Source organism: Diuraphis noxia, unplaced genomic scaffold (assembly GCF_037042655.1).
Source record: "Diuraphis noxia isolate RWA-SAM2 unplaced genomic scaffold, SU_Dnox_SAM2 contig0003, whole genome shotgun sequence".
Taxonomy (NCBI): Eukaryota; Metazoa; Arthropoda; class Insecta; order Hemiptera; family Aphididae; genus Diuraphis; species Diuraphis noxia.
Window position 1 is genome coordinate 16,434,756 of NW_028301713.1, and position 27,085 is coordinate 16,461,840.

Consider the following 27,085-nt stretch of genomic DNA (forward strand, 5'->3'; position numbering starts at 1 on the left):
ATTTTTAGTGCTATTTATAGCGCTTATATTAATGTTTTAATGGGCATATTTAAGCGCTAAAAATTAATTGTTTAAGTGCTATAACTTCCGAGCCCTGAAATGAGTAAGTAAAGGGCTGATAATAGTACTTAAACTATTAAATATAAAATTTAATGTCAGGAACGACAATTTGAAATATTTCGAGTTCAAGAGTAAAAACAAAAAATTGATTATTTTCGTAATATTTATTTCAATTTATGTCCCCATCACTAATTATTTTTATAAATATCTGGAAAATGAATACATTTGTTTGAAATAAAAGCATACAGTATAGTATAACCAGCACCACAAAGTATAATAAAGCAATGTGCACATTTATAAACAAAAACAGGCAAAAAGTGCTGAAAATAGACCTCGCAAAATTATTAAACATGTATTTTTTTTTAAGTTTCAAATAATAGTCTTTATTTCAATTTTTAAACTTATTTTAAATTATTCTAGATAATAATATGTAGTGTTGATTATTGTATCATACTGTTTTAAAATTTATTTTAATTATACTAAATCGAAATTCCATTACTATACAACTTATTTAAATTCTAAAATCTACCTATTACATATTTATAATATAATTATAGATTCTACTGACATATTATAGTTATTATATTTTATTTAAAACTTAACATTGAGTAAATAAATCTTAAAAACTTACCAATTGACATAGAATTATTTGAAAAACTGTGGAAAAATTAGGGAAAAATTAACTTGTGTGCTGTATGTGTGTAGACGTCATACAACGGACACGACTTCGATCGGACTGGAGACGACTAAGCAAATAATACTAAGCCAAACCCAACCATATTTATTTATAGCCAAGTTTAACCATATTTATTTAAAACTGGTATAGTTCAATTATTTTTAGAAATATTTTATTCAAAATGAAGAGTTATTATTAATTACTCAGGCCAAAATTATTTAATAATACAATAAACAGGGCAATATACACATCACACACATAATATTATTATTATGAGAGCATGGTAGCTGCAAAACACCGTTTCTTGTCATGTTTACTTTTATATTGAACAATATAGACCAATGGTTCCCAACCTTTTTTGGTTCACGGCACACTCACGCAATATTGACAACCACATTTCTCGCGGCACACCTAGAAAATCTCAGGGCACATTACTGTGCCGTGGCAGACATACGTTCTTTACTTGCTTCACTCCAAATAAAGTTAAATAATAATTATTTAATATCGGTACTTCCGCGTATTTCCATGTACTTCCACATATTTCCAAGTACTTCCGAGTACTTCCAAGTACTTCCATGTACTTCCACGTACTTCCAAGTACTTCCAAGTACTTCCACGGACTTCCGTGTACTTCCTAATACTTCCAAAGTATTTCCTAATATGTGTACACCTACTTCCACTAGTGGTTTACCCCCCTGAATTTGTTCAGGTCGACCGTCCCGTTACCACGAAGATGGAATCCATGCGATTCGAAATAAAAACAACAGTCGCGAGTGACACATCGAGTTGTAAATCGTCATCTTCGACGTCCACGTTAACAGTTCCGCAACACTTTGTTCCGTTACCTAAAATTCAACTACCTACGTTCGACAGAAATTTATTATCGTGGCGGTCGTTCCGCGATGTGTATATATCATTAGTGCATGATAACACCGGCATAGGCGACGCGGAACGTTTTCATTATTTACTGTCATGTTTATCGGGTTCGGCGTTGGCTATTATCAGATCTATACCGTTGTCCGCGAATAATTACGCGGTCGCGTGGGACGCCCTGTCCGAGCGTTTCGACAATAAACGTTTGCTAGCTTCCGCTCACCTAGACAAACTATTTGCTTTTAAACCAATCGCTCATGAATCGCTACCGGCGTTGATCGAGTTCGTCAATACATTTAAGGAAAATATATCAATAATTAAATCGCTCGGTGTCAATGACCTTTCAAGTTTTTTACTATTTCATATGGGATCTCGCGTTCTCGACTCGACGACTTTACAACTCTTCGAATCTAGTACATCGCCGTCAACTATTCCGAACTTCGACGAATTATTAAATTTTGTGCAACTTCGATGTAAGATTTTGGAAAATCTTACGAAATCTAATAAAGTCGGTCGCAATGATAAATCCTCGGATAAATCGTTCGACAAACCGGATATTCGCGGTAAATACACCAAATCGACCAAATCAGTGTTCGCCGCTACTACGTCTACGTCGATTAAATCTAAATCTCGACATTGTTTATGTTGTGATAAGCCTGATCACAAAATATATCATTGTCCGAAGCTCGCCGGCATGACTGTCGATAAACGTCGAGAAACTGTATTAGCGCGTAAATTATGTTTCGCGTGTATGAGTCCGAGTCATATGGTCAATACGTGTCCGTCAACGAAAGGTTGTTTTTCGTGCCACAGTAAACGTCATCACTCCTTGCTACATCGTGAACAAGGTCGTACGTCAACTGCAGATACTGGGACTCCGAATATTAACCCGACACCTCAACCAACCACGTCGAATGGCGGTCCTAGTTCGTTTGTCGGCACCGCCTGCACCAATTCTACCGTCGTATTAGGTACAGCGATTGTGGATATCAAAGAAGCTTGGGAACGAGTATATTGCGTACGGGTATTGCTCGATAGTGGTTCGCAGATTTCGGCCGTGACTAGTGAATGTGCAGCGCGGCTTGGACTTTTGAAACGTCGTTACAAGTCCGACATCGTCGGTTTCGCACAAAGTCCTGTGTCTCACGTGCAAGGGGTAACCAGCTGTCAATTTTCGTCGCATTTCAAATCAGATTATTTATTCCCGTCGGTCGAATTAGTTATTCTAAAACAAATTACCGCAGCCATGCCGTCCACACGGTTGCCGATAGCTGTGCGTCAGCAATACCAACACCTCCGTTTCGCGGACGAAACTTTCGACATTCCGTCGCGCATCGACGCTCTATTCGGCGCAGATATACTACCTAGTCTTATTCGCCCACACGCGGGCTTGGAGCATCATCCGGGTTTACCATCGGCCCTCGACACTCAGCTCGGCTGGATAATTTTTGGTTCAGTTTCTACTATGAGCAAGTCACCCCCAGCCACGCTGACCACCGCAATCGCTTCACCTTCAATCGGAGATTTGTTACAAAAGTTTTGGCTGGTCGAAGAACCCGCCGCACCAACGTCGCCCACCACGGAAGATCAATGGTGTGAAGAATATTTTACAAAATCTACCTCGCGTGATTCAACCGGTCGATTCTGTGTCGCCTTACCTTTTCGTCACTTGTTCATCGACTCAAGTCAACACCACGGTCTCGGCGATTCCCGCGCTATAGCGTTAAAACGTTTTCATAATTTAGAACGACGATTGGCTAAGGACTCCGAGCTGTACGCTGCTTACCGTAAGTTCATGTTCACCTACCAAGCCTTAGGACACATGGTACCTGCCTCCGAACCCGGTAAATATTTTATTCCGCACCACGCTGTGCTCAAGGCTGACGGTGACGTGTCCAAAATTCGCGTCGTGTTCGACGCATCGTCTGTTTCGTCTTCCGGTCGTTCGTTAAATGATGTATTGTGCACCGGACCCAAACTTCAAACTGATCTACGTGATATCCTTCTTCGTTGTCGTATGCATCGATATATATTGTCCGCCGACATCGTTAAGATGTACCGTCAAATTTTAATCCGTCCGGGAGATCGAAGTTTCCAACATATTTTTTGGCGCAACTCTCCTGACGACGACATCATCGAGTTTCAACTTTGTACTGTAACGTACGGTCTCAATTGTGCGCCGTATCTCGCCATACATTGTCTTCATGAGCTCGACCGACAAGACGGTCATCGCTTTCCGTTAGCAAAATACGTCCTTACTCAAGCTGCCTACGTCGACGACATTGTCATCGGAGCTGACACCGAAGAGCTCTTACTACGTCGGAAAGAAGATGTTGTCGGTTTACTACGCAACGGTGCCTGTACGTTGAGCAAGTGGACTAGCAACAGTACCACCGTCCTCGAGTCCGTTCCTCCCGATGACCGCGTACAATTTATATCTTTCGATCCACGAGAGGAGCATGCCGTGAAGGTTCTTGGTCTACATTGGGACACCCACACAGACAAATTTGCGTACCATACCAGTCTTTAACAAATTTCTTCGACGAAACGTCAAGTGTTATCTGTCATTGCGCGCTTGTTCGACCCTATCGGCGCCCTGGGCCCTATGCTCTTGTGGGCGAAATTTTTTATGCAATTATTATGGTGCAACAAACTTGGGTGGGACGATCCGATGTCTCCCGAGTTGCAGTCTATGTGGCAACAGTTTTGCACTGACTTACCGCTCGTATTCGACTTAAGCCTTCCGCGTCACATTGACGTCAGCTGTCATCAGGACATCCAGTTATTGCCGACGCATCAGTCAAAGGGTACGCGGCTACCATCTACCTTCGTCTCGTCGACGCCGCCGGTGACATCTCCGTCACATTCATCATCTGTAAAACCAAGGTTGCCCCACTGAAGAGTGCCGCCGACGAGTCGCTGTCCATACCTCGCTTGGAACTATGCGGCGCCCTGCTACTGGCTCAGACGCTTCACCACGTTCAGTCCGTGTTGTCCACTGAAGTGTCCATCTCATGTCTACGAGCGTGGTCCGACTCATCGGTTGGTTTGTCATGGTTAAACGCCGATCCAAAATACTTCAAAATTTTTGTGACCAACCGGGTTGCCAAAATACGTCAACTTCTACCTGGATGTAGGTGGAATTATGTACCAACGAACGACAACCCCGCAGATCCAGCGTCCCGCGGCCTTTTACCGAAATCTATGCTGTCATCGTCTATTTATTGGAACGGTCCGGAGTTCCTACGACTTCCCGAAGACCAGTGGCCCCAATCGAAATTTACCCCGCTCGCCCCGAGCCAGTTGCCCGACATTCGGCCTAATGTTGTCACGACGTTAACTGTCGCCGAAGTCAACGCTTATCCGTCTTCGCTGGAGTTTATCCGTCAATTTTCGTCGCTAGAGAAAATGTTGCGAGTAGTCTCCTACGTCTCTCGTTAATTATGTCATCGGGTACGCCGACAACCAGTCCGCGTTGGTCCAATCACATTCGCCGAGCGAGAAAAGTCGTTATCGATTACCATACAACGTACTCAACATTATTATTTCTCGGACTTAATAAAAATTTTAAATAGCCAATCAACGATTTCACTGCCGTCGCTGGCGCAACTAGCACCCTATATCGATGAAAAGGGTATTGTACGAGTGGGAGGCCGCCTGCGTTATTCCAACGCCAGCCATGACGCAAAACACCCGATTCTGTTGCCACGATCGTCGCACCTCACCGACCTGATCATTCGTCATTACCACCTATCCTTTCTGCACGGCGGATCAAAATTGATACTGTCTATGTTACGCCAAAAATATTGGATTTTGTCGGGTCGCGCGGCGGTCCGTCGTGTCGTATTTTCATGAGTGCCATGCACGCGCCATAAGGCTGTTCGCCCTCAGCCGATGATGGCTGACTTACCATCATACCGAGTTCAACCTCATCGTCCGTTTTCACATGTCGGTATGGATTACGGAGGGCCGTTCCTCGTTAAGGAACACCGTCGTCGAAACGCACATTCAGTCAAGGTTTATCTCGCGCTATTTATTTGCATGTCCGTCAAACCGATCCACCTCGAAATCGTGTCTGACCTCAGCACTGACGCCTTTCTCGCGGCCCTAGATCGTTTCGTCGCTCGACGAGGGATTCCGTCCAACATTTATTCGGACTGCGGTACGAACTACGTCGGCGCCGCGCGCCAGCTAAAAATGTTATTTCGCGACGCCCGGGCCCAAGATCGTTTATCGTTGACTACGAACACCACGACTCACAATGATTGTTGGCAACAATAATGACCACCCTAGACTGGAGAAATAAATATGAGAACATTGACAATATAAATTGTTCGAACGATATTTACCAACAACCAATTCACGAAATCACAGACAACGTGGTTTTCGACAGCAAACAATAAAATTGTGGACAAGCGTTGACGACACGGAGCTCTATACCTCACCAGCACGACAAAAAAAAAAGAACAACAGAGCGAGCTGTTCCGTCAAACGGTTTTAACGAACCGGTCCCGAAGACAACATGAAGTACGAAACGAAAGCTCAGTGCCACCTACACAAATGAAAACACGCGAACTTATGGAACTGTCGGAAACACTGAGGAGAATGACTTGAGAAGAATGAATACATGAAAACATAACCGAATTTATTTCGACCGCACACACACGATACGAAATAACGAAACATTTTAAACCAAAAAATGAGATAACAACTGCACGCACGCACCGGGCAGTTATCACACAACAGCTGTTGTCAACCGCACCACGGTGGCGCATGATACGAACCGATACCTCAACACGAAATTCACAAAACGAAAAAACCCACCAAACGACTACGATTCAAAAAAACTATGTTGGCGACAACAATTATAAACCAACATGATTTATATATTTAGTGTGATTTTTTGTTTTTTAATGTCTGCATTCAATTTTCCGAGTACCTAAAAAAAGAATCTGTTTGTTATAATCTAATATATTTATTATTATCCTTAAATTACGGGTTTATAATGTTTAATTCTAAGCATGGCCTGATATAAGACATATAAGTAAGAACTATATTTCAAAATAAGGTTCTAATGAGTATTCTACCATAATTATTATGTTTTGAAATTTATATTCTACTGAAAACCTTTAAAAATCATTGCCAACATTTCAAGTAAATCACTTGATTTTCCAGTTTAATCATAACATTTTATGAATATTTTATAATTATAAAATATATTATACACCTATTAATTATTATCGGGTATTTTCTGTCTATAATAGAGAAAAGTAAGTTTATTTAATATAAAATTATTATTTAATTTTAAACGATTAACAATTTGCATTTTAAATATGTTAAAGCTTAATCTAATGATATATTATATCCAACTTGATTTATATATTTAGTGTGATTTTTTGTTTTTTAATGTCTGCATTCAATTTTCCGAGTACCTAAAAAAAGAAGCAGTTAGTTATAATCTAATATAATTAATTATTATCTTTAAATTATGGGTTTATAATGTTTAATTCTATGCATGGCCTGATATTAGACATATAAGTAAGAATATGTTATGAATAAGAACTATATTTCGAAATAAGGTTCTAATGATTTTTCTACCCTAATTATTATGTTTCGAAATTTATATTCTACCAAAAACCTTGAAAAATCATTGCCAACATTTCAAGTAAATCACTTGATTTTTAAGTTTAATCATAACATTTGATGAATATTTCATAATTATAAAATATATTATACACTTTTGTATTATTATCGGTTATTCTCTGTGAATTATAGCATTAGGTAAGTTGAGTTAATTTTAAATAATTATATAATTACACACGACTTATAATATGCAACTTAAATATGTTTAAAGTTTAATATTATGTTTATATTATATTAAAAATGATTAAAGCAGTAGTGTGATTTTTTTTTTGATTTTTATATCTGTATTCAATTTTCCGATTTTTTATTTAAAAAATAACTGTTAGTTATAACTTATAACCTATTATAATTAAATTTTAAACTTAAACTACGTATTTATTTACCGCACCGGTTACGTAATAATAATTTAATACAATGAAAAATGACAGCCGCGTACGCGATTAGCTGGCCACAGCCACCAACGATGAATTCAACCACAAAAAGAAACACAGACAGACGTGAACACAGCAGGAATGGATGACTACGAACACCACGACTCACAATGATTGTTGGCAACAATAATGACCACCCTAGACTGGAGAAATAAATATGAGAACATTGACAATATAAATTGTTCGAACGATATTTACCAACAACCAATTCACGAAATCACAGACAACGTGGTTTTCGACAGCAAACAATAAAATTGTGGACAAGCGTTGACGACACGGAGCTCTATACCTCACCAGCACGACAAAAAAAAAGAACAACAGAGCGAGCTGTTCCGTCAAACGGTTTTAACGAACCGGTCCCGAAGACAACATGAAGTACGAAACGAAAGCTCAGTGCCACCTACACAAATGAAAACACGCGAACTTATGGAACTGTCGGAAACACTGAGGAGAATGACTTGAGAAGAATGAATACATGAAAACATAACCGAATTTATTTCGACCGCACACACACGATACGAAATAACGAAACATTTTAAACCAAAAAATGAGATAACAACTGCACGCACGCACCGGGCAGTTATCACACAACAGCTGTTGTCAACCGCACCACGGTGGCGCATGATACGAACCGATACCTCAACACGAAATTCACAAAACGAAAAAACCCGCCAAACGACTACGATTCAAAAAAACTATGTTGGCGACAACAATTATAAACCAACATGATTTATATATTTAGTGTGATTTTTTGTTTTTTAATGTCTGCATTCAATTTTCCGAGTACCTAAAAAAAGAATCTGTTTGTTATAATCTAATATATTTATTATTATCCTTAAATTACGGGTTTATAATGTTTAATTCTAAGCATGGCCTGATATAAGACATATAAGTAAGAACTATATTTCAAAATAAGGTTCTAATGAGTATTCTACCATAATTATTATGTTTTGAAATTTATATTCTACTGAAAACCTTTAAAAATCATTGCCAACATTTCAAGTAAATCACTTGATTTTCCAGTTTAATCATAACATTTTATGAATATTTTATAATTATAAAATATATTATACACCTATTAATTATTATCGGGTATTTTCTGTCTATAATAGAGAAAAGTAAGTTTATTTAATATAAAATTATTATTTAATTTTAAACGATTAACAATTTGCATTTTAAATATGTTAAAGCATAATCTAATGATATATTATATCCAACTTGATTTATATATTTAGTGTGATTTTTTGTTTTTTAATGTCTGCATTCAATTTTCCGAGTACCTAAAAAAAGAAGCAGTTTGTTATAATCTAATATATTTATTATTATCCTTAAATTACGGGTTTATAATGTTTAATTCTAAGCATGGCCTGATATAAGACATATAAGTAAGAACTATATTTCAAAATAAGGTTCTAATGAGTATTCTACCATAATTATTATGTTTTGAAATTTATATTCTACTGAAAACCTTTAAAAATCATTGCCAACATTTCAAGTAAATCACTTGATTTTCCAGTTTAATCATAACATTTTATGAATATTTTATAATTATAAAATATATTATACACCTATTAATTATTATCGGGTATTTTCTGTCTATAATAGAGAAAAGTAAGTTTATTTAATATAAAATTATTATTTAATTTTAAACGATTAACAATTTGCATTTTAAATATGTTAAAGCTTAATCTAATGATATATTATATCCAACTTGATTTATATATTTAGTGTGATTTTTTGTTTTTTAATGTCTGCATTCAATTTTCCGAGTACCTAAAAAAAGAAGCAGTTAGTTATAATCTAATATAATTAATTATTATCTTTAAATTATGGGTTTATAATGTTTAATTCTATGCATGGCCTGATATTAGACATATAAGTAAGAATATGTTATGAATAAGAACTATTTTTCGAAATAAGGTTCTAATGATTTTTCTACCCTAATTATTATGTTTCGAAATTTATATTCTACCGAAAACCTTGAAAAATCATTGCCAACATTTCAAGTAAATCACTTGATTTTCCAGTTTAATCATAACATTTGATGAATATTTTATAATTATAAAATATATTATACACTTATTAATTATTATCGGATATTCTCTGTCTATAATAGAGGAAAGTAAGTTGATTCAATTTAAAATAATTATTTAATTTTGATCGATTAACAATTTGAATTTTAAATATGTTAACCCAAGTATAATCTTATGTTTATATTATATCCAACATGATTGAAATAAGAAGTGTGATTGTTTTATTTTAAATAACTGCCTTCAATTTTCCGAGATTCTAAAATAATAAAGCTGTTAGTTATAATCTATTATAATTAAATATTAACTTTAAACTACGTGTTTATAATGTTTAATTCTTTGCAAGTCGCGATAGTAGACATATAAGTAAGAATATGTTATAACTTAGAACTCTTATTTCAATTTAAGTTCAAAAGATTTTGCTACCCTAATTATTATGTTTCGAAATTTATATTCTACCGAAATTCTTGAAAAATCATTGCAATCATTTCAAGTAAATCACTTAATTTTCCAGTTTAATCATAAGATTTGCTGAATATTTTATAATCATAAAATATATTATACACCTATTAATTAGTATCGGGTATGCTCTGTCTATAATAGAGGAAGGTAAGTTGATTTAATTTTAAATAATTATTTAATTTTAAACGAGTTATAATATGCATCTTAAATATGTTAAAGTCTTATGTGTATATTATATCCAACATGATTTAAATAAGTAGAGTGAGGTATTAGCACAAAGGAAATCTTTAGTAGCTTGAACTTTTAGTTTAGAGGTGGGGTGCTAGGAAATTGCATTTTTTTAAATTTTTATTTTGTAAACTAAGTGCGACCAACCTATATCCTAAAAAAGAAAAAGAACCTATATCCTTATATGTTATATAGTGGTCATTGATGTTTATCTTTTAATTGAATATGAGTTTTTGTGAAAGAAATACTATTATGAACTAAGTATTTTAATTTAATTCATATTTATTTGCTATAATTAACTATTAAATTATGAATAACCTAATCTTAATTGTTTATATCAATATAATACTTATGTATAATATATATAATACTTATAGCGTAAACGTAAATTTAAATCATGCGTTTGATTGACTTCCATCGTTTGATCGTTGTAAAATTCTATGAAATTAAATATTTTGTAGAATGTCATATTAGGTCATCCATATAATATATTTCTTGGTAGATTGTGGATCATAATATGGTACCTGTATTAAGATTTATAAAATAATATGTTTATTATTTTCTTTCTAGCACCTCAAAATGTAATAGATGGTATGTGAATATTGTAGTATTTTTTTTAAATTTTAATTCTGAAATTCAATTTATGTGATTTGTGTCTCATAACTTTTCTAAAGATTACTACCCTCAAATCTTTACTTAGTTGATGTGTACTACTGTAGTTATGAATCCATTCAGTTAGGCTATTCACCTTATTTAACAATATTTTGACTCTGGATTCATGAATTATAAAAAACTATCTTTCGTTTGATTTCAAATAAATCAATTAACTTTATATTTTAATAGCGTTTATATGTTATAATCGATCCGTATCTAAGATAAACGGTAGGTCAACTAATAATATCCTATAAATAACAAATAATTCTTTTTTTCTTTTTTAGAGATCATTAATCGTATGTGTAATATATTCAATTTAAATTATATGTAAAATTTATTGAGTTTAATTTTTTAATTTTATTAATGTTTAATGTACTTATCTATGATTTATTTAGGTTTTTAAATTTATTAAAAACCAATATAAATTATATTTTATAATTTATAATAGTATAGTATATAGTTTATTATAATATAATACAGCTTAATATCGGTATGATAGATTATACCGATATATATGAACATAATTTGATATGTTGGATTAAATAATAGTGACTACTTAATACATGCTTATGGCGTATTAAATATTGAAGTAGCTAAATTAAGGATAGTTAAAATAAATACAATTAAATTCCATTAAGAAAGTTACCTTGCTATGTTAAAAAACCAAACTGTCTAGTTTGTGGATGAAATGTAGAAGCATATTTTTTTTCTATTTTTCTATTGTTCATTATTAGCATCTTATTTATACTTGAATATTAAAAAAGTATACGCAGCTTATTCATACGGTCTGCAGGATTCAAATAGATATGGAGATTTAATTAAAATGTTTCATAAATGATGAATAAATTGTTAAATTTATTGAAGAGATTAAATTCTAAATAGTTACTGATGTATACGATGTAGAATTGGAAATTGTCACAATTTTTATTATTACAGATCTAGGAAATAAATACCTTGGGTTTATAAAAAGTATGTACCATTAGTGAAATAATAATCTGGTGTTAGAATGATGTTTTAATTTTTCTTATATAATACAATATACAGGGTGTCCCACAGAGATCTGACATTCTGACAAATGAAATAACTTTTGTTCTAATCAATATTTTAAAAAAATTTCTTTTAAATATAATTCATAGACACTTGCGCTACATTTTTTTATTTTTTAATACTGAAAATAAAAAATTTAAAAATTGATAAAAAATTTTTTCGAAATATTCAATATAGCCAATTTGTAAATCTGATTTTTAGAAAAATTTATATGGTAAAAACACTTATTTAAGTCAAATGTCTGATTTTTTACAATTTTTTTTAATATCAATATTTTCTTTGGGTTAATTATAGTAATTAGTATAGTTTATATACATCACATATTATTAAAATAAATACAATAAAAAAAAAATTAGACTTTAACATGCACTTATTTAAAAATGTTCTTATAAAATATTTTAAAAAAACTTTATTATTATTTGAAATTACAAGGTTCTAACATAAACTAGATCGTAATTTACTTAACGAAAATATTGATATTTAAAAAAATTGTAAAAAATCAGCCATTTGACTTAAATAAGTGTTTTTACCATATAAATTTTTCTAAAAATCAGATTTACAAATTGGCTATATTGAATATTTCGAAAAAAATTTTTATCAATTTTTATGTTTTTTATTTTCAGTAGGTATTAAAAAATAAAAAATGTATTCTAAAAATGTAGCTCAAGTGTCTATGAATTATATTTAAAAGAATTTTTTTTTTAAATATTGTTTAGAACAAAAGTTATTTCATTTGTCAGAATGTCAGATCTCTGTGGGACACCCTGTATACCCAATGATAAATAAATAAGTATGGGAGTGTAGTGGCCGGGCGGATTAATGCGTCGGTTGCGATGCGCACGGTCACCGATTCGAATCCCGGTCAAGGGCGTCATCGCTTTCCAGGCAGTTACGCTGTCTGGAAAAAGAGGCCACCGTCCCCAACCCAGGCATGGCAGAAACCTACGAGTGTCCATTTGAATTTTTGCCAAAAACATTCACGAGTTTCAAACCAACAGTTCCACAGTCTAACGACCTTTGCTTTCAAAGCCTCAACACCAATAAAAAAAAAAAAAACTAAATAAATAAAAAAGTACTAACAAATTTGGATAAGTGATGCTAGTTCAAGTTACCAATAGAAGGCATCAATCCAGTAAAAACTGTGCTGGGATGAGCCATACTTTGCAATTATTTAAATAAAAGTGTAATGTTTTAACTTAAGGGGATTCCACACTAACACTTTTTAGAGTAAAATAGACCTATAAGCGTTCCAAACGTACTAACTTGAGTTTTACTCCTATAATAATTTTGAAAACATATTTGAATTTATTATGAAGTATATTTTGAATCCTTCGAATCATAATAGTAAAAAAAAAAATTAAAACTATTTATCTCCATTATAATTTTTAAGAAAACAAGTTTTTTTTTTCTAAATTTCAAGTGAGGTTTTTTCTTTTTAAGAATAATAAATTAAAAATGTGGCTCGAAGGATTCAAAGTTGATTGAACAACAAAACAAAATTTGTTTTCAAAATTATTATCGGAGTAAAACTCAAGTCGGTATGTTGGAATTCGTTTAGGTCTATGATTTACAACATTTCGCGACGAAATAAATTTGTTGTTAGGCATAATGTGACATGTGCATGCGAGTGCGAGTGCGCAACGCTTATCTAGCTCGCTGTCGGTCGCACTATCGGAAATCTAAATATAATATAACCCGAATTTTACCGATAATGATCGAAGATAATTATTGTTGCCATCGCGCGTCGCTGACTATAATATTATAATAATATATAATATTATATTACATTGCACACGCGCATTCACGCTCAAACCGTCACGGCGATTATCAGATATTCAGATCTTTATTCTTTAGTGCACATATAATAGTAGCATAATATACTTTTATAGTTTTATAGTTGTAGTTGCACTTAGTTTTTGTAAGTCTAGAAATTTTCCAATTTTTGAAAAATGGGAAAATTTAAAAATAAGTGTTTGTCAAAACGAAAAAAAATGAAAGGCAATGGATTTAATTTCATAAAAAAAAATAGTGGAGATATCAAACGACGGCTTAGTTGATTTGTAAGTTAATTTGTATTGAACTATTTATTTTAAGTTATGAGTGAAGCAAGTTATGTGTATCATTGTATGCGAAAAACAATTCTGAACGAAGACGATTTGTCAGTCTAGGATATTTTATTCATTTATTTTATATCTAAAACAGTTTGATAGTAAATCGCAATTCCACTAGCGAATTTTTAATTTAGACGCTCGTAAAAATGTTTGAATTGACTTATGCTCGATTTTTTTATAATTATTATAATCAAAACTTATGGACAACCTTGTATTAAATTTTCAATTCTTAGCTATGAATCCAAGAAAATTTATACATTTTGAACTACAGAATAATCCGCAAATATGCGCGATTTTGACGAATTTTCTCAATATTTGAACTTCAAACGCTTATAAAAAAATTGTAATAGGAACAACTTATGAGAAACCTTGTACTTAATTTTCAAAAAGGTTTGGCCAAAAATATTGAGAATTTTTCCCTTTTGACCCCCCGAAGTTTTAGCCTCAAACGATTTTTGATATTTATTTTTATTCAAAAAGTCTTAGCTGTAAAAATGTGATACTTCCACCAGCTGTTTAAAGTGACATTTTATTCACAGGATTTTTTTTTCAAAATATTTCGTTAATTGTTCAGCTTTATATGTCGGTTATTTTGTAGTTGAAAATTCATAATTTTTTTTGTATTCATATGAAAATTTAATACAAGGTTGTCCATTAGTTAATTTCGCCCTCCGACACAAAAACACACTTCATTGTAAAATCAATATATTCATCACTCCGTTCAGAATCTAAAAACAAATTTTGAAATTAGGTTAAAATTAATCTAGTAGCAGATCGTAAAGTGTTTGATTTTTTAAAAAAAATACAAAAACAGATAACATTTATCTAAATCAAACGCCAATTTATTCATAAAATTTCAAGAATGTATTTTAGATTATTCATAAGCTTTATATATTTTTATCGTTACAACTAGAATCTCAATTCAGCTTCGAATAATTCCATCCCAACTGCTGTAAAAGAAAACATCCATGGAAAATATTCAAATTCGTTTACTCCAGACGATATGACATTAGCTGTACCGTTGAACAATGTACATGATGTTTCAAATTTAACTGTTGATGGAAATAATATATTCGGCACTTTCTCACCCAAAGAAAAAAGATTAATAGATTCTTCATCTTTTCTTAACTCAGATGCACATTTATCGCCAATTTATGTAAAAAGTAGTACATCATCACTCCAAAATAATAGTATGGAAATAGAAATTTGTGGAAGAAGAGTAGTAAATATATCACACTTATTTCAAGAAATCAAAAGTATTGATAACCACAAACCACTTGACTGTGGATTTAAAAATATGATATTAATTGGTGAAAGAAATCTTGGTCTAAAATCATTTTTTAGCTTCAAATGTTGCTTGTGTAATATTTAAAAAACTATATCGTCCGAAAATGAAGATCTTATGGCTATAAATACTTCGGCAGTAATAGGTACATTGAATATTGGATGTGGTTTCAGTCAATTACAAGAAATTATGTCTGCAATGGAAATAACTACTTTAAATCACAAAACGTACCAAATGAGCATGATCGGATTTGTAAAGGATACGAAATAGCTGCGTTAAAAGCAATGGATAATGCGGCTAAAGATGAAGCAGAATTGGCTATAAAAAATGGAGAAGTAGACACCGATGGAATGCCATTAATTACAGTAGTAGCTGTTGGGAGTTGGTGTAAGGGGTAAAACACGTTTGCGTACGTTCGTTATCGGCGATACCTTTTTAAGCAACACGATTCCGTACGATTTTACCTATTTTTTAACTACACGATTGCGTACGATGTTTTAAGCGTTGTTGCCAATTTTCATACCGGTATACAGAGCCCCCACAAGTGGGTCAGATGGACCTTGAGTACAGGGGCCCGAATACTTTAAGGGCCGGTGGGCCCGTTGAAATTTATTTGTAATCTTTTTTAATTTAGATAATATTGTAATAAAAAAAATAGAAAAGACATTATTAACGTTGGATTGTTTATGAACGAAATAAAAATGATTTTTGTAATTTTTAGTGCTATTTTTGGATTTTGAGACTTGTTTGGACTTTTAACTGTTTCTGAATTAAAATCGGTCTTATTTTATGAAATTATATTTTTTTGTCAATTGAATTATCAAGTAAGTTGTAACTGTATAGATTAAGTAAATAGAACGATTACGTTGATGCAACGTCCATTTTTCACATATTTATTTATTTATTTATTTATTTACCATAATTTTATTAAAATAATAATTGATGATTTATTTATTTATTAATTACTTTATATAATTAAGTTAATCTCATTTTATTTATTATTTTTTTTATGTATTATTATAGAACTGTAAATTTATTCGATATTTATTATATTATTATTACATATTATATTATATTATTATTTATTTTATATACGATGAAATTGGTAAATTTGACAACGTTGCATACAATTTCATACGCAATCGTGTTTATTTATTTTTTCTGAAAGGTACTTTTAACCCATCTACAAACATACGCAATCGTGTTGCCAAAAAGGCCAAACGTACGTAATCGTGTTCTACCCGGTGTAAGAGATCGTACCGAACAATGTACAATTCACCATCTGGAATGGTAATTACAATTATATAAGTTTTACAGTAGTTTTTAGTAATAGTATACTTTTTGATGAGGACATAAACAAAAATAAACATTGTTACTAGTAGGGTATAATCTATTATTAGAATGATTAAAAATTAATAATAAGTTTTTTAGTAAAAATATAGTATTATTCAAGTCATATCTCTCTCTAAATATATATAATATATTATGTATATAATCGAATCACGATTACTCGAAAAACTTGACAACTCGAAATTTTTTTATCGTTTGTATATATTGTATTTATGTGGTTATTTGAATTAATTTTTATCAAAAAAATTGCATTTAAAAATGTCATTATGTGCAAAAAATTATAGTAATAAACATAAAAGTTTTGAATTACAACTAAATAACTACCTAACTAAAATCGTTGTATTTCGTATTTAATGTCATCCAAGTTTGAAAACGCATCATTGTGAAATTAATAAATTCATTACTTTTTTAAATTCATTCAAAAATAATTGTTAATTTATTAAACAAATAATTTATTTGTTTTCGTATTGTGTTTATTTGTGTAGGCAGCCATCATTATTCATTGGGTATCGAACTAAAAAAGTGTTGTTCATGGGCGTAAAGAATAAATTTTGTTCGACATGTGCCAGAACTAAAAATGGAGATAAGCCAAAAAATCATACATGTTTCAAAAACTGGAAAACGTCAGATGGACCGTCAGGAATGGAAGCATCAATAATAGTAGAAGGATTCAAAGAAAGTGAACAAGTACGTGGAATACGATATCATAAATTTATTGCTGATGGAGATAGTAATGTTTATAAGCGCATTTTAGATTCACGCCCGTATAAAAATCTTACAATTCAAAAAGTTGAATGTAGAAATCACCTTATAAGAAATTTGTGTAAAAAATTAAGAGATATGTGTCCTAAAAGAAATGCTGGAAAATTAGTTCACAGAAAGCTACTTCAAAATAATATATTACGTATAAGAAAAGGTATAGTTACAGCAATTAAGTATAGAAAAGAAAATAAACATTCAAAAATAGATTTACAAAATGATATTTTAAATTGTGTCGACCACGTATTTGATCAGCATACTAAATGTGCGGCTTATTTTTGTGAAACGGTCAATGATACAAATATTAAAAACGCTCAATGTACAAATTTCACTGAAAAAATGAAAGCTACAGATCCTAATTTTTACTCAACAATAATGAAACATATCCGTTATTTAGCCAGGCATAGTCGTAGTTTGATTGAAAACGTTGATAGTAACGTTGTCGAGTCACTAAATGGAATTATTGCGAAATTAATAGGAGGGAAAAGGGTAAATTGTGCAATGTCTGGGTCTTATCAAGGTCGATGCTCTGCAGCGACTGTAATAAAAAATATCAAACGTCCTTTATACACGTTGCATAAAGTTTTATTACATCGCAGTCCAAATATTAGAATTAAATCGCCTTAAAAAACGCAACAGACAAAATGAACTGAGACAAAAAAAATATCGCAAAAAATTAAAATATGTAAATTACTCTGCAGATCCATCATACGGAAATAATGCCCAAAAACCGGATATGACTGAAAATGAGTATGAAGAAGAAAAAAAATTTTTTTTAAATAACTTAAAAATAATAGCTGATAATCGCATAAATATTGAAAGAGAAACAGTCGATCAAACAAATTCCACTAAATGGTTTGAATTAAGGAGGAATATAATTACAGCCTCAAACTTTGGAAGAATTATTGCATTACGCCCAGCCACTGGATGCGAAGGAATGTTAAAAAGTTTACTTTACTCTACAAAGCCCTGGAATATGGTAGGGAACATGAATATCAAGCCAAACGAGATTTAGAATTAGCTTTAGAAGTTGAAATTAACGATTGTGGATTGTTTATTGATTCAATTGATGTTTTCTTAGGAGCTACTCCTGATGGTTTAATCGGGGAAGACACTTTAGTCGAAATAAAATGTGCGTATTCAGCAGAAAATTTAGATCCCGACGAAGCAATAATTCAAAAAAAAATTACTATTTGGAAAACTAACAAAAACAAAGAAATAACAGGTATAGATAGAAATCACAAATATTACTACCAAGTTCAGGGACAGTTACACATTACTAAGCGAAAATATGGAATAATAGCTCGTTGGACTAGAAAAGGAATCAAGTATGAAAAAATTGAAAGAGATGATACTTTGTGGCAGACAAAAATGTTTCCTAAACTAAATGATTTTTTTTTTCAATTGTTTATTACCGGAGTTAGTAGATCCAAGACACCCAAGATCAATGCCTATTCGAAATCCAAACAATATACTGGAAGCGAAACGGAGAAAGAACGAACAGAAAATGAATAAACAAAGTTAAAAAAAAGTTTAACAATTTAAATAATTTAAAACCAAATTATTATAAATAACAAAATAACGTATCTTATTTGTATTGACATTATTATTAATATTTTTAATTTAAAAATCTCAATACAAATACATAATAATATGTAAACAATATAATCTTGCATTGTACATTTTATAACAAAATATAAATAATAAATATATCTATATATTATAATCTTATGATTGAAAAAGTAGAGTGTAGGAATCACATAGTTAAAAACGTCTAATATAATATATATTTCATAACTACGTATTTTAAAAAGTTGGTAATACGTTTATAAATATAAATCAAGCTGTATTATATTAAATTTGTTGTGTGCTACATATTGGTACACATATTAAAGTAAAGAGGAGCATTAGTCAATAAGTAGGCTGTGAGCGTAAATTGAAGAGCGAGCTCGCTGTGCTGCTTCCTTAGGTTAGGTTAGCCTAACCTTAGAAGTAGGTACATAAATATATAACTGTCAACTGCATCGACGCGAATTGTTCAATAATAAAAAAATTTTAAAAAAATATGTTGAAACTAGTTTAAATTCTACTTATCAGTACGGTCTAAATACTTCTATTCATAATATTATAATTTATCATATTAAGATCATCGAAGACGTATCATAATTCATAAAATATTGTTTAGTATGAAATACAGAATGAACCTTTGGCAAACAATTTTTGTATTTTATATTATTATTTTTTCACATTCATTTCATTTTATTATAATAAATTACTTTTGAGAGTTTATATAGTATTATAATTTATAATAAATAATACATAAATATTAATTATTCATAATTAATATGACCAATACGTAGGTAATAGCGGAATAAGTAATAACGACCGGTAATAGACCAGCACATTCAGTTTTAAATAGTCATTAGAGCGCTGGACAATAAAAATAATATTAGACGCGACACGCTGCACGTCGGGTATACGGCGGTGGAACGATAGATGGGCCGCGGTACAGGGAAGTCACTCACACTAATGATCATTTACTACACGCACACATGCACACCACAACGCACGTACTTTACAGATTGTCTGAAAATTGCCTATACTCAACTCCTTAAAAACGGTCGGTATGGAATCCCCTTAAAAGAAAAAAATTGAGAAAAATCTTCTCAGTTTTTACAGCTCAATTAAATGTATTAAATTTAACAGGTTACCCCGTGGGATATAATGTACTGATTACTAAATCCAAAGTGTTATATGATATGCATAATATATTTTTTTCTTTTTTCAAATATTTTTTCATAAAATTAATCCGTCTTGATAAAATGTGTGGACAGGATTTAACAAAATCGGGTCATAAAATATATTTTATAATTATTAATAATTACATTTTTTTAGATAAAGCTCGTACGTATCATTTATTTATTTTATTTTGTAAAATGTATGTTGTTTGTTTTATGATTTTTATTCTTAAAAAATGTTACATGATAAGAAGTGTAGACAGTAGGTATCCAATACAAGCTCCAAGGAACTAACATTATTAACATCTAAGTGAGCATCGGGAATCGATCAAACACAACTAAAAACAAATATTGGTGGAGCGGGGTTGACTAATAGGATAATTTGAAAAATATTTTAGTATATTCTATTAGATATTTCTAATATGGTTTATAATTAATATTAAATATTAAACGTGTAGATGTAAGTGATCTGAATCATAAATACATTATTCCATAGAATATAACAGAATAATAAAAATAATTTTGAAAAATTCCAAAACCCAGTGGCGTTTCCTGACTTTCGGCGTTAGGCGTTAATGTGTGAGGAAAACAATTAGGAAAACCCCCCTTATGGAAAATAAATTCGTATCAACTATTAACAATCAACATATTATTAAAATTATTTATTTTAAATACTTTTAAATTTTTAAAAATACATTCAATATCTATAAAATTAAATATAATATAAAACTGAAAATGTACAAATGAATATAATAATGAATATATTATAGACTGATTTTTATTTGAATTCAAATTCTATTCTTCTCTCCTTCTCAATAAATTTGTTTATAACATCTTCATAAAATTTACTTCTATTTGCTCTTAATTTGAAAACCAATTCTTTTTCTATTGATATTATGCTTAAGTTGTTCATCCTTTCTTGAGTTTGAGTTGAACGACAATACATATGGATTCTTTTTAAAGATGAAAATGATCTCTCCACTGAAGCGGTGGTGGTTGGTATAGTAGATATTAATTGTGCCAATTTATACACCTCGGAAAATCCACTAATTAAGCTCATTTCAGAAAGATAATTCATAATTTCAATAGGGCTTTTATCAGATGATTCGTTTAAGGTGTACCATACATGAAGTTCATTTTGTAGTTTACCATAGTTGAAAAAATCGCCATAAAAGACTTGTAAATTTTTAAGTAAATTAGATGGAAAATTATCTTTTTTTGCAAAACATTTAATTTTTGAAGGATTAAGTAAATTAAAATATTGCAATTTTTCAAACGATTTAAAACGGATATTAATTTGAGTTTGTATATTGTCGATTATTTCAAAATAGAGACGTTTATAATAATCTTTTTTGTCAGTTTCTGTTTGTCTAACCCTGCGATTACTTACAAGTTCGTTTGAATTTTCAGTAAACGATGCCCATATAGTATCAAAATTTTCCCTTTCTTGGTTTAATTGTTTTTTAAAATCAAGTATTTTTTTACTACAAAATAAAATATCAAAATTTTTTGATTGTAAAATATTGAACAATTCGTCAGTAAAAATAAGAAGATTAGATAATATTTGTATAATAAAAATGTTTTTATTTTCTTGAAGAAAGTTTGCAAATCCTTTTGCTGTCATTCCAGAACATGATCAAAATCACCACTTTCATAGACAAACATAAAAAAATCAATCAATGATGTTCGATGATTATGAACTGTATGAACTAATCGTGAAGTAAAGTTCCAACGAGTAGTAGCCAATGTAGGTAATTTTTTAGTCATAAATTCTGAAAGTGCTTTTAGTCTTTTGGGAGAATGAGAAAAAAAACAGGTAAAGAGTTAAGACCTCGAAAAAATATTTTAAGTTCCTTGTTGCATTCTAATGATTGTTGAAGTATTAAATTAATAACATGCGCATAACAATGAGTAAACATAGCTTTAGGATATTTCTCTAAAACTTTACTTTGCAAACCATTTAAATGACCAGACATTACTGCTGCACCGTCATATGTTTGTGCCACTAATTTGCTTTAAATTTTAAATTTTTCTACTACTTGATTTACGTGATTAAATAATGAGGCTGCTGTTTTGTCAGCACTCATGTCATCAAATCCAAGAAAACGTTCAACAATTTTGTTTTCGTTTTGTGAAAAATATCTCAGTACTGTCGATAATTGCGATTTATTACTAATATCAGTCGTTTCGTCAAGTATAATTGCCACGTATTGTGTATTTTGAATTTCATTAAAAATCTCATGTTTAATAACATCAGCAACAGAATTTATTAAATCGTTTTGTATGGAAACAGAAGTGCCTCGAAAAATAGTAGATGTATCTAAATGTTCTTGTAACAATGGATCAAATTCTTGGCTAGAAATCAATAACTCCATATAGTTTCCCCTATTAACTGAATATTTGTTTTCATTATGTCCCCTAAAAGGTAATTCCTGCTTAGCTAAAAAACATACTGCATTTATTAATCTTTTTAATATTTCTCTATTTTTAGCAGCTTTTTCATTATGTAATTGAATATCTATTTTTCTTTGTTTATCTAATGATATATCAATTCTAGCAGTTGAAGATGATAAAAATGTTTTAAGTTTAAAATATGCAGCTATATGAATTTCTGATTCAGTATGTTTTTTAACAGCTGTATTTAAATGATTTAAATCATCATAACCTTGATTGTTACAAACAGTTTTTTTTTGTAGAAAATACTAAACAAGACCAACAAAAAAATTTATTCGATACTTCACAACCGCATAACCAATCAGATATATTATAAAGTTCTTTACGAAAATGCCGAGTACATGACGTATTATCAACTGCAGTCTTTTTAATTTTTACTGTTGTTAAAATGTCAAGATCTGGACACGGTCTACTATTTTCAACTAAAACTTTTTTTTCAGCAAATGAAAGCCTTGAAAAACATTTTTGTTTTAATTGATTTACAACTTCGCTATGGTTATACATATTGTTAATATGGAATAAGTTGGTTTATGATTGTTGAAAATGTCAATATTGTAATTTATAAAATAATAACAATCAGTGTGTTGAACCTAATACACTCAATCACAAAATGTAATATGAATTTATGTTCCAGCACCCCCTCAAAATAAACCAGTTACATACTTCTGTGAACACATGGTTACCGATGAAGATTTCAATTCTTTTTTTAGAAAAATATTTAATCCTTAAAACTTATTTAACGATTAACTTAATATATTGTTATATATATAAATTAAATCAATGAAGAAATATTTAAACTTGATTCTTGTTAAATTGTTAAGTTTTTGTAAACTCTCTGAGTTATTTTAAGTTATGGCTAAAATTAATTTATACGTTTATAGCATTAATATTTTGAATTTTAATAATTCCACAATGTTTTACAACAAAATATATACATTTATAACGAGGGAGAAAAACTTTTTTATTTTTTCCTGATAATTATCATTTATGTCCAGGTCTTAATCTATATTTATATTACTCTTTAAAATATTTCTTAACAATGTACGTTTTCTTAATTTAATAAATAAGATTTAAATAAAATTTATAAAATTCAATCTTTAAAATCTATCAAATTTATATAATAAAATCAAATTTAACATTTAAAATGTTTAAAAAAGTAGAACTATTTTATAATTTTCAAATTCTATAACGATTAATGAATATATCGGGTTTTAAATTTAAATAATATTATATGATATAATATTTTACACCTATTTTCAGTTAATATTTTAGCTTCTATGACATAATTTAAAAATTTCACACATATCAGTGTTCCATTACATAATGCTGGGATAGTATTACTTTAAATCATGATAGGTGCTGTATTATGTGAAGATAAACTGATACTATCAATTAATTTAAAAATTCTATGGGATAGTGTATTGCATCATCGGGATAACATACAGTTTCAATCAATTTATATATTTCCTCTTCCTCAAAAAAGAGAGTAATATATTTTGATTAACATCATCTGCTCTATTATTTTGTTGGGAAAATATGGCTCTTTCGCATAACCATTTGTAATAGATTATATAATTTGTCTATACATAAAATACTTGCATTTTAAGATGCAATTTAAGCGATCTAGGACAAATGGACGTAGCCGTTTGGACGTGGGAACAATTGGACAAAAAAAAATTCTAAATTAGTAAATAAAATTATAAGTTATTTATATTTATTAAAATACTTAAATGTAAATATATTATATTATATAATATATAAGAATAGAAAATGTAAAAATTAAAAATATATCTAAAACAAATTATATTAGTTAGTTATAATATATCAAAAATATCTAAGAAGTTTTTCATGTCAAAACTATTAAGTCATTTAAATTAACTATAAAGTATCGTGTGTTATAATAATACTAAAAAATTATATTATTTTAATGCAGAGAAATATTTTGAGCGATTCCGTGTAAAAACGATATTTCAGTTCTATTTTCTTAACTTTGAACAATTTTTAAAATTCGTTTATCGGCATCAATAAATTTCTTTAATTTTTTAGCGGGACTTTTACCTGCTTCGAGTTGGCTGTAAAATACATCTCGCCCAGCTTGTACTTTTCGCAAATAGTTGATGAAAGACCACAAACTAGGATGTTGAACTCCCATTTCGACATTTATTCGTCTATTAGGTTTATTCATTCATGAGTGTTGAAAAAAAAAAAATTAGTTGCAAAAAAATTTTTTATTTTATCGATAACTGTGGTTACCAAATAAATTTCACCACATTTTATTTGATTACAATGATTACTGATTATATTATCAAGTGTCAAATAATAATAAATAGTAAAAAAGTATTCAAAATTTCAAAACACTCGTATTAGTCGTATTTGAATTGTAAACCAAATTTAATATTTATCGTCGATGATGGCTACCAAACGTGTGAGGAATAAAAATTTCACCGAAAAAGAAAAGGCGATGTTAATGGAATTGATAATCTGTATATATAAAACTGTAAGCTGATTGACTGCTATCAACGCACAGCTCAAACCATTGGACGGATTTGGCTGAAATTTGGCATACAGATAGCTATTATGATGTAGACGTGCGCTAAGAAAGGATTTTTGGAAATTCAACCCCTAAAGGTAAAATTAAGTGGTTGTAAGTATACAACAGTGGCGCTATCTATCAAGCAATATCTAATATTATTAATATTATATTTGTTTATTTATATTATTAAATTATTATTATTATTATTAGTGATTAGAGGTTTTAATTGGCAATACCAAAATATGGGCATAAGACATTATTTATTATTCAGTTATTTTTTTCACTTTCATTTATAAAAAATGTCATCTATTGAAGATTTCCTTTAATTTATATAAGACTCAAGAAAGATGCCAGGAGATCCGAAGTACAATTGTTGCGTATGTCTCTGATAATTGGAATACCTACCTTTGTAATAATATGTCTTACAACTCATATGGTGACAACTTTTCTACTCCTGAGGATTATGTTTGTGATATGGAAAATCCTATAATACTGTCTACGGTGGTTACTGTGAATTGTTAGCAGCTGGTTATATTTTCCATATGTATATGAAATTTATCTGTATATATAAAACAGTAAGCTGATTGACTGCTATCAACGCACAGCTCAAACCATTGGACGGATCTGGCTGAAATTTGGCATACAGATAGCCAGGATTTTTACAAGGGGGGGAGGGGCCAAAAAAAATTTTTATAAATAACATTAAAATTCAATATATTTCAAATAACATTAAAATTCAATATAGGTAATTCAAATAACATTAAAATTCAATATAGGTAATTCAAATAACATTCAAGTGTTTTTAATTTTTCAAATATTTTTATTTTGTCCAGTCCAATGTTTGTATTCTTATTGGAGATCTCTTTAAAAAAGCTGGTAAAATGTATTTTTCGATATCTTCAAAGTCTACATCATCTTTATTTATATTAGATAGAGCTAAGCCGTTTAATCTTTCTCCAGTCATAGTTGCTCTTAAATAAGTTTTAAGTCGTTTTAACTTAAAACATTCATATTCAATATAGTAATTATTTTTGTAATTAATTAATAATTACTTCATTCTGTTCATTCTTATTGATGCAACCATCTTCAAGATTTCTATCTTCGTCGTCCTCATCATAATTAGTGAAAGATTTCTTACCAAAATAGTTTAATAATGAATTTTGTTTTTTCATTTTAAAACAATTTATTACAAATAAAAAAATTAAAAAACTACACACAATTTTAAACTTTTAACTGAAATTTGCAAAACAACATCATTTTGATAAAAAAAAGTCTGTATCACAAGAACTAAAAATTATGATAAGCTGTAGTCAGTGCAGCCACTGTCACAATGTTACAATATTCATATCATCATTATATTATGTAATTTTATTATTAACAATGTTCTCGAATCTCGGATATATTATTCTGTAAACATGATTTGGGAAATTCAAATCTCAATCTTTTCAATGGGGGCTGAGCCCTGACTCCATCTTTTCAATGGGGGCTGCGGCCCCCGAGCCCCCATGCAGTCGGCGCCTATGGTTTTAAGACTGAAAATGTACGCTCAGGCGTAGCTGACGTTACAGGCAATGTAGCAAACAATTGTAGAAGTTTCTTTACGTTTGGCAAGAGCTCTGTAGAATGTTGAAGTGCTTCAACAGCAGAATTTGGAAGATTTGTTTCTGATTCCCACTGTTTTTTCCAAATAAATATTTCTGCTTTTAAACATGATTTCATGCTAACTGGAAAATCATTTTCATAAACAGAAG

The 27,085-nt window shown here is 30.5% G+C and overlaps 2 protein-coding genes and 2 pseudogenes across 2 annotated transcripts; 3 read left to right on the forward strand and 1 right to left on the reverse strand.

The window, feature by feature from the left end:
* The first annotated feature begins 1,261 nt into the window (after window positions 1-1,261).
* LOC149056827 (uncharacterized) lies at window positions 1,262-5,050 on the forward strand. The gene is made up of 3 exons (XM_089223193.1): window positions 1,262-1,384; window positions 1,446-4,079; window positions 4,373-5,050. The coding sequence occupies exons 1-3, from the start codon at window positions 1,262-1,264 to the stop codon at window positions 5,048-5,050; spliced, it is 3,435 nt and encodes a 1,144-aa protein (XP_089079319.1).
* Window positions 5,051-15,218: 10,168 nt separating this feature from the next.
* Window positions 15,219-17,492, forward strand: LOC149056828 (uncharacterized; annotated as a pseudogene).
* Window positions 17,493-19,134, forward strand: LOC149056829 (uncharacterized; annotated as a pseudogene).
* A 3,228-nt stretch (window positions 19,135-22,362) lies between these two features.
* LOC107171617 (zinc finger MYM-type protein 1-like) lies at window positions 22,363-24,961 on the reverse strand. The gene is made up of 2 exons (XM_089223194.1): window positions 24,860-24,961; window positions 22,363-23,049 (listed from the first exon to the last, which is right to left on the reverse strand). Exons 1-2 carry the CDS (start codon window positions 24,959-24,961, stop codon window positions 22,363-22,365), a joined length of 789 nt encoding a protein of 262 aa, XP_089079320.1.
* Between the last annotated feature and the right edge of the window lie 2,124 nt (window positions 24,962-27,085).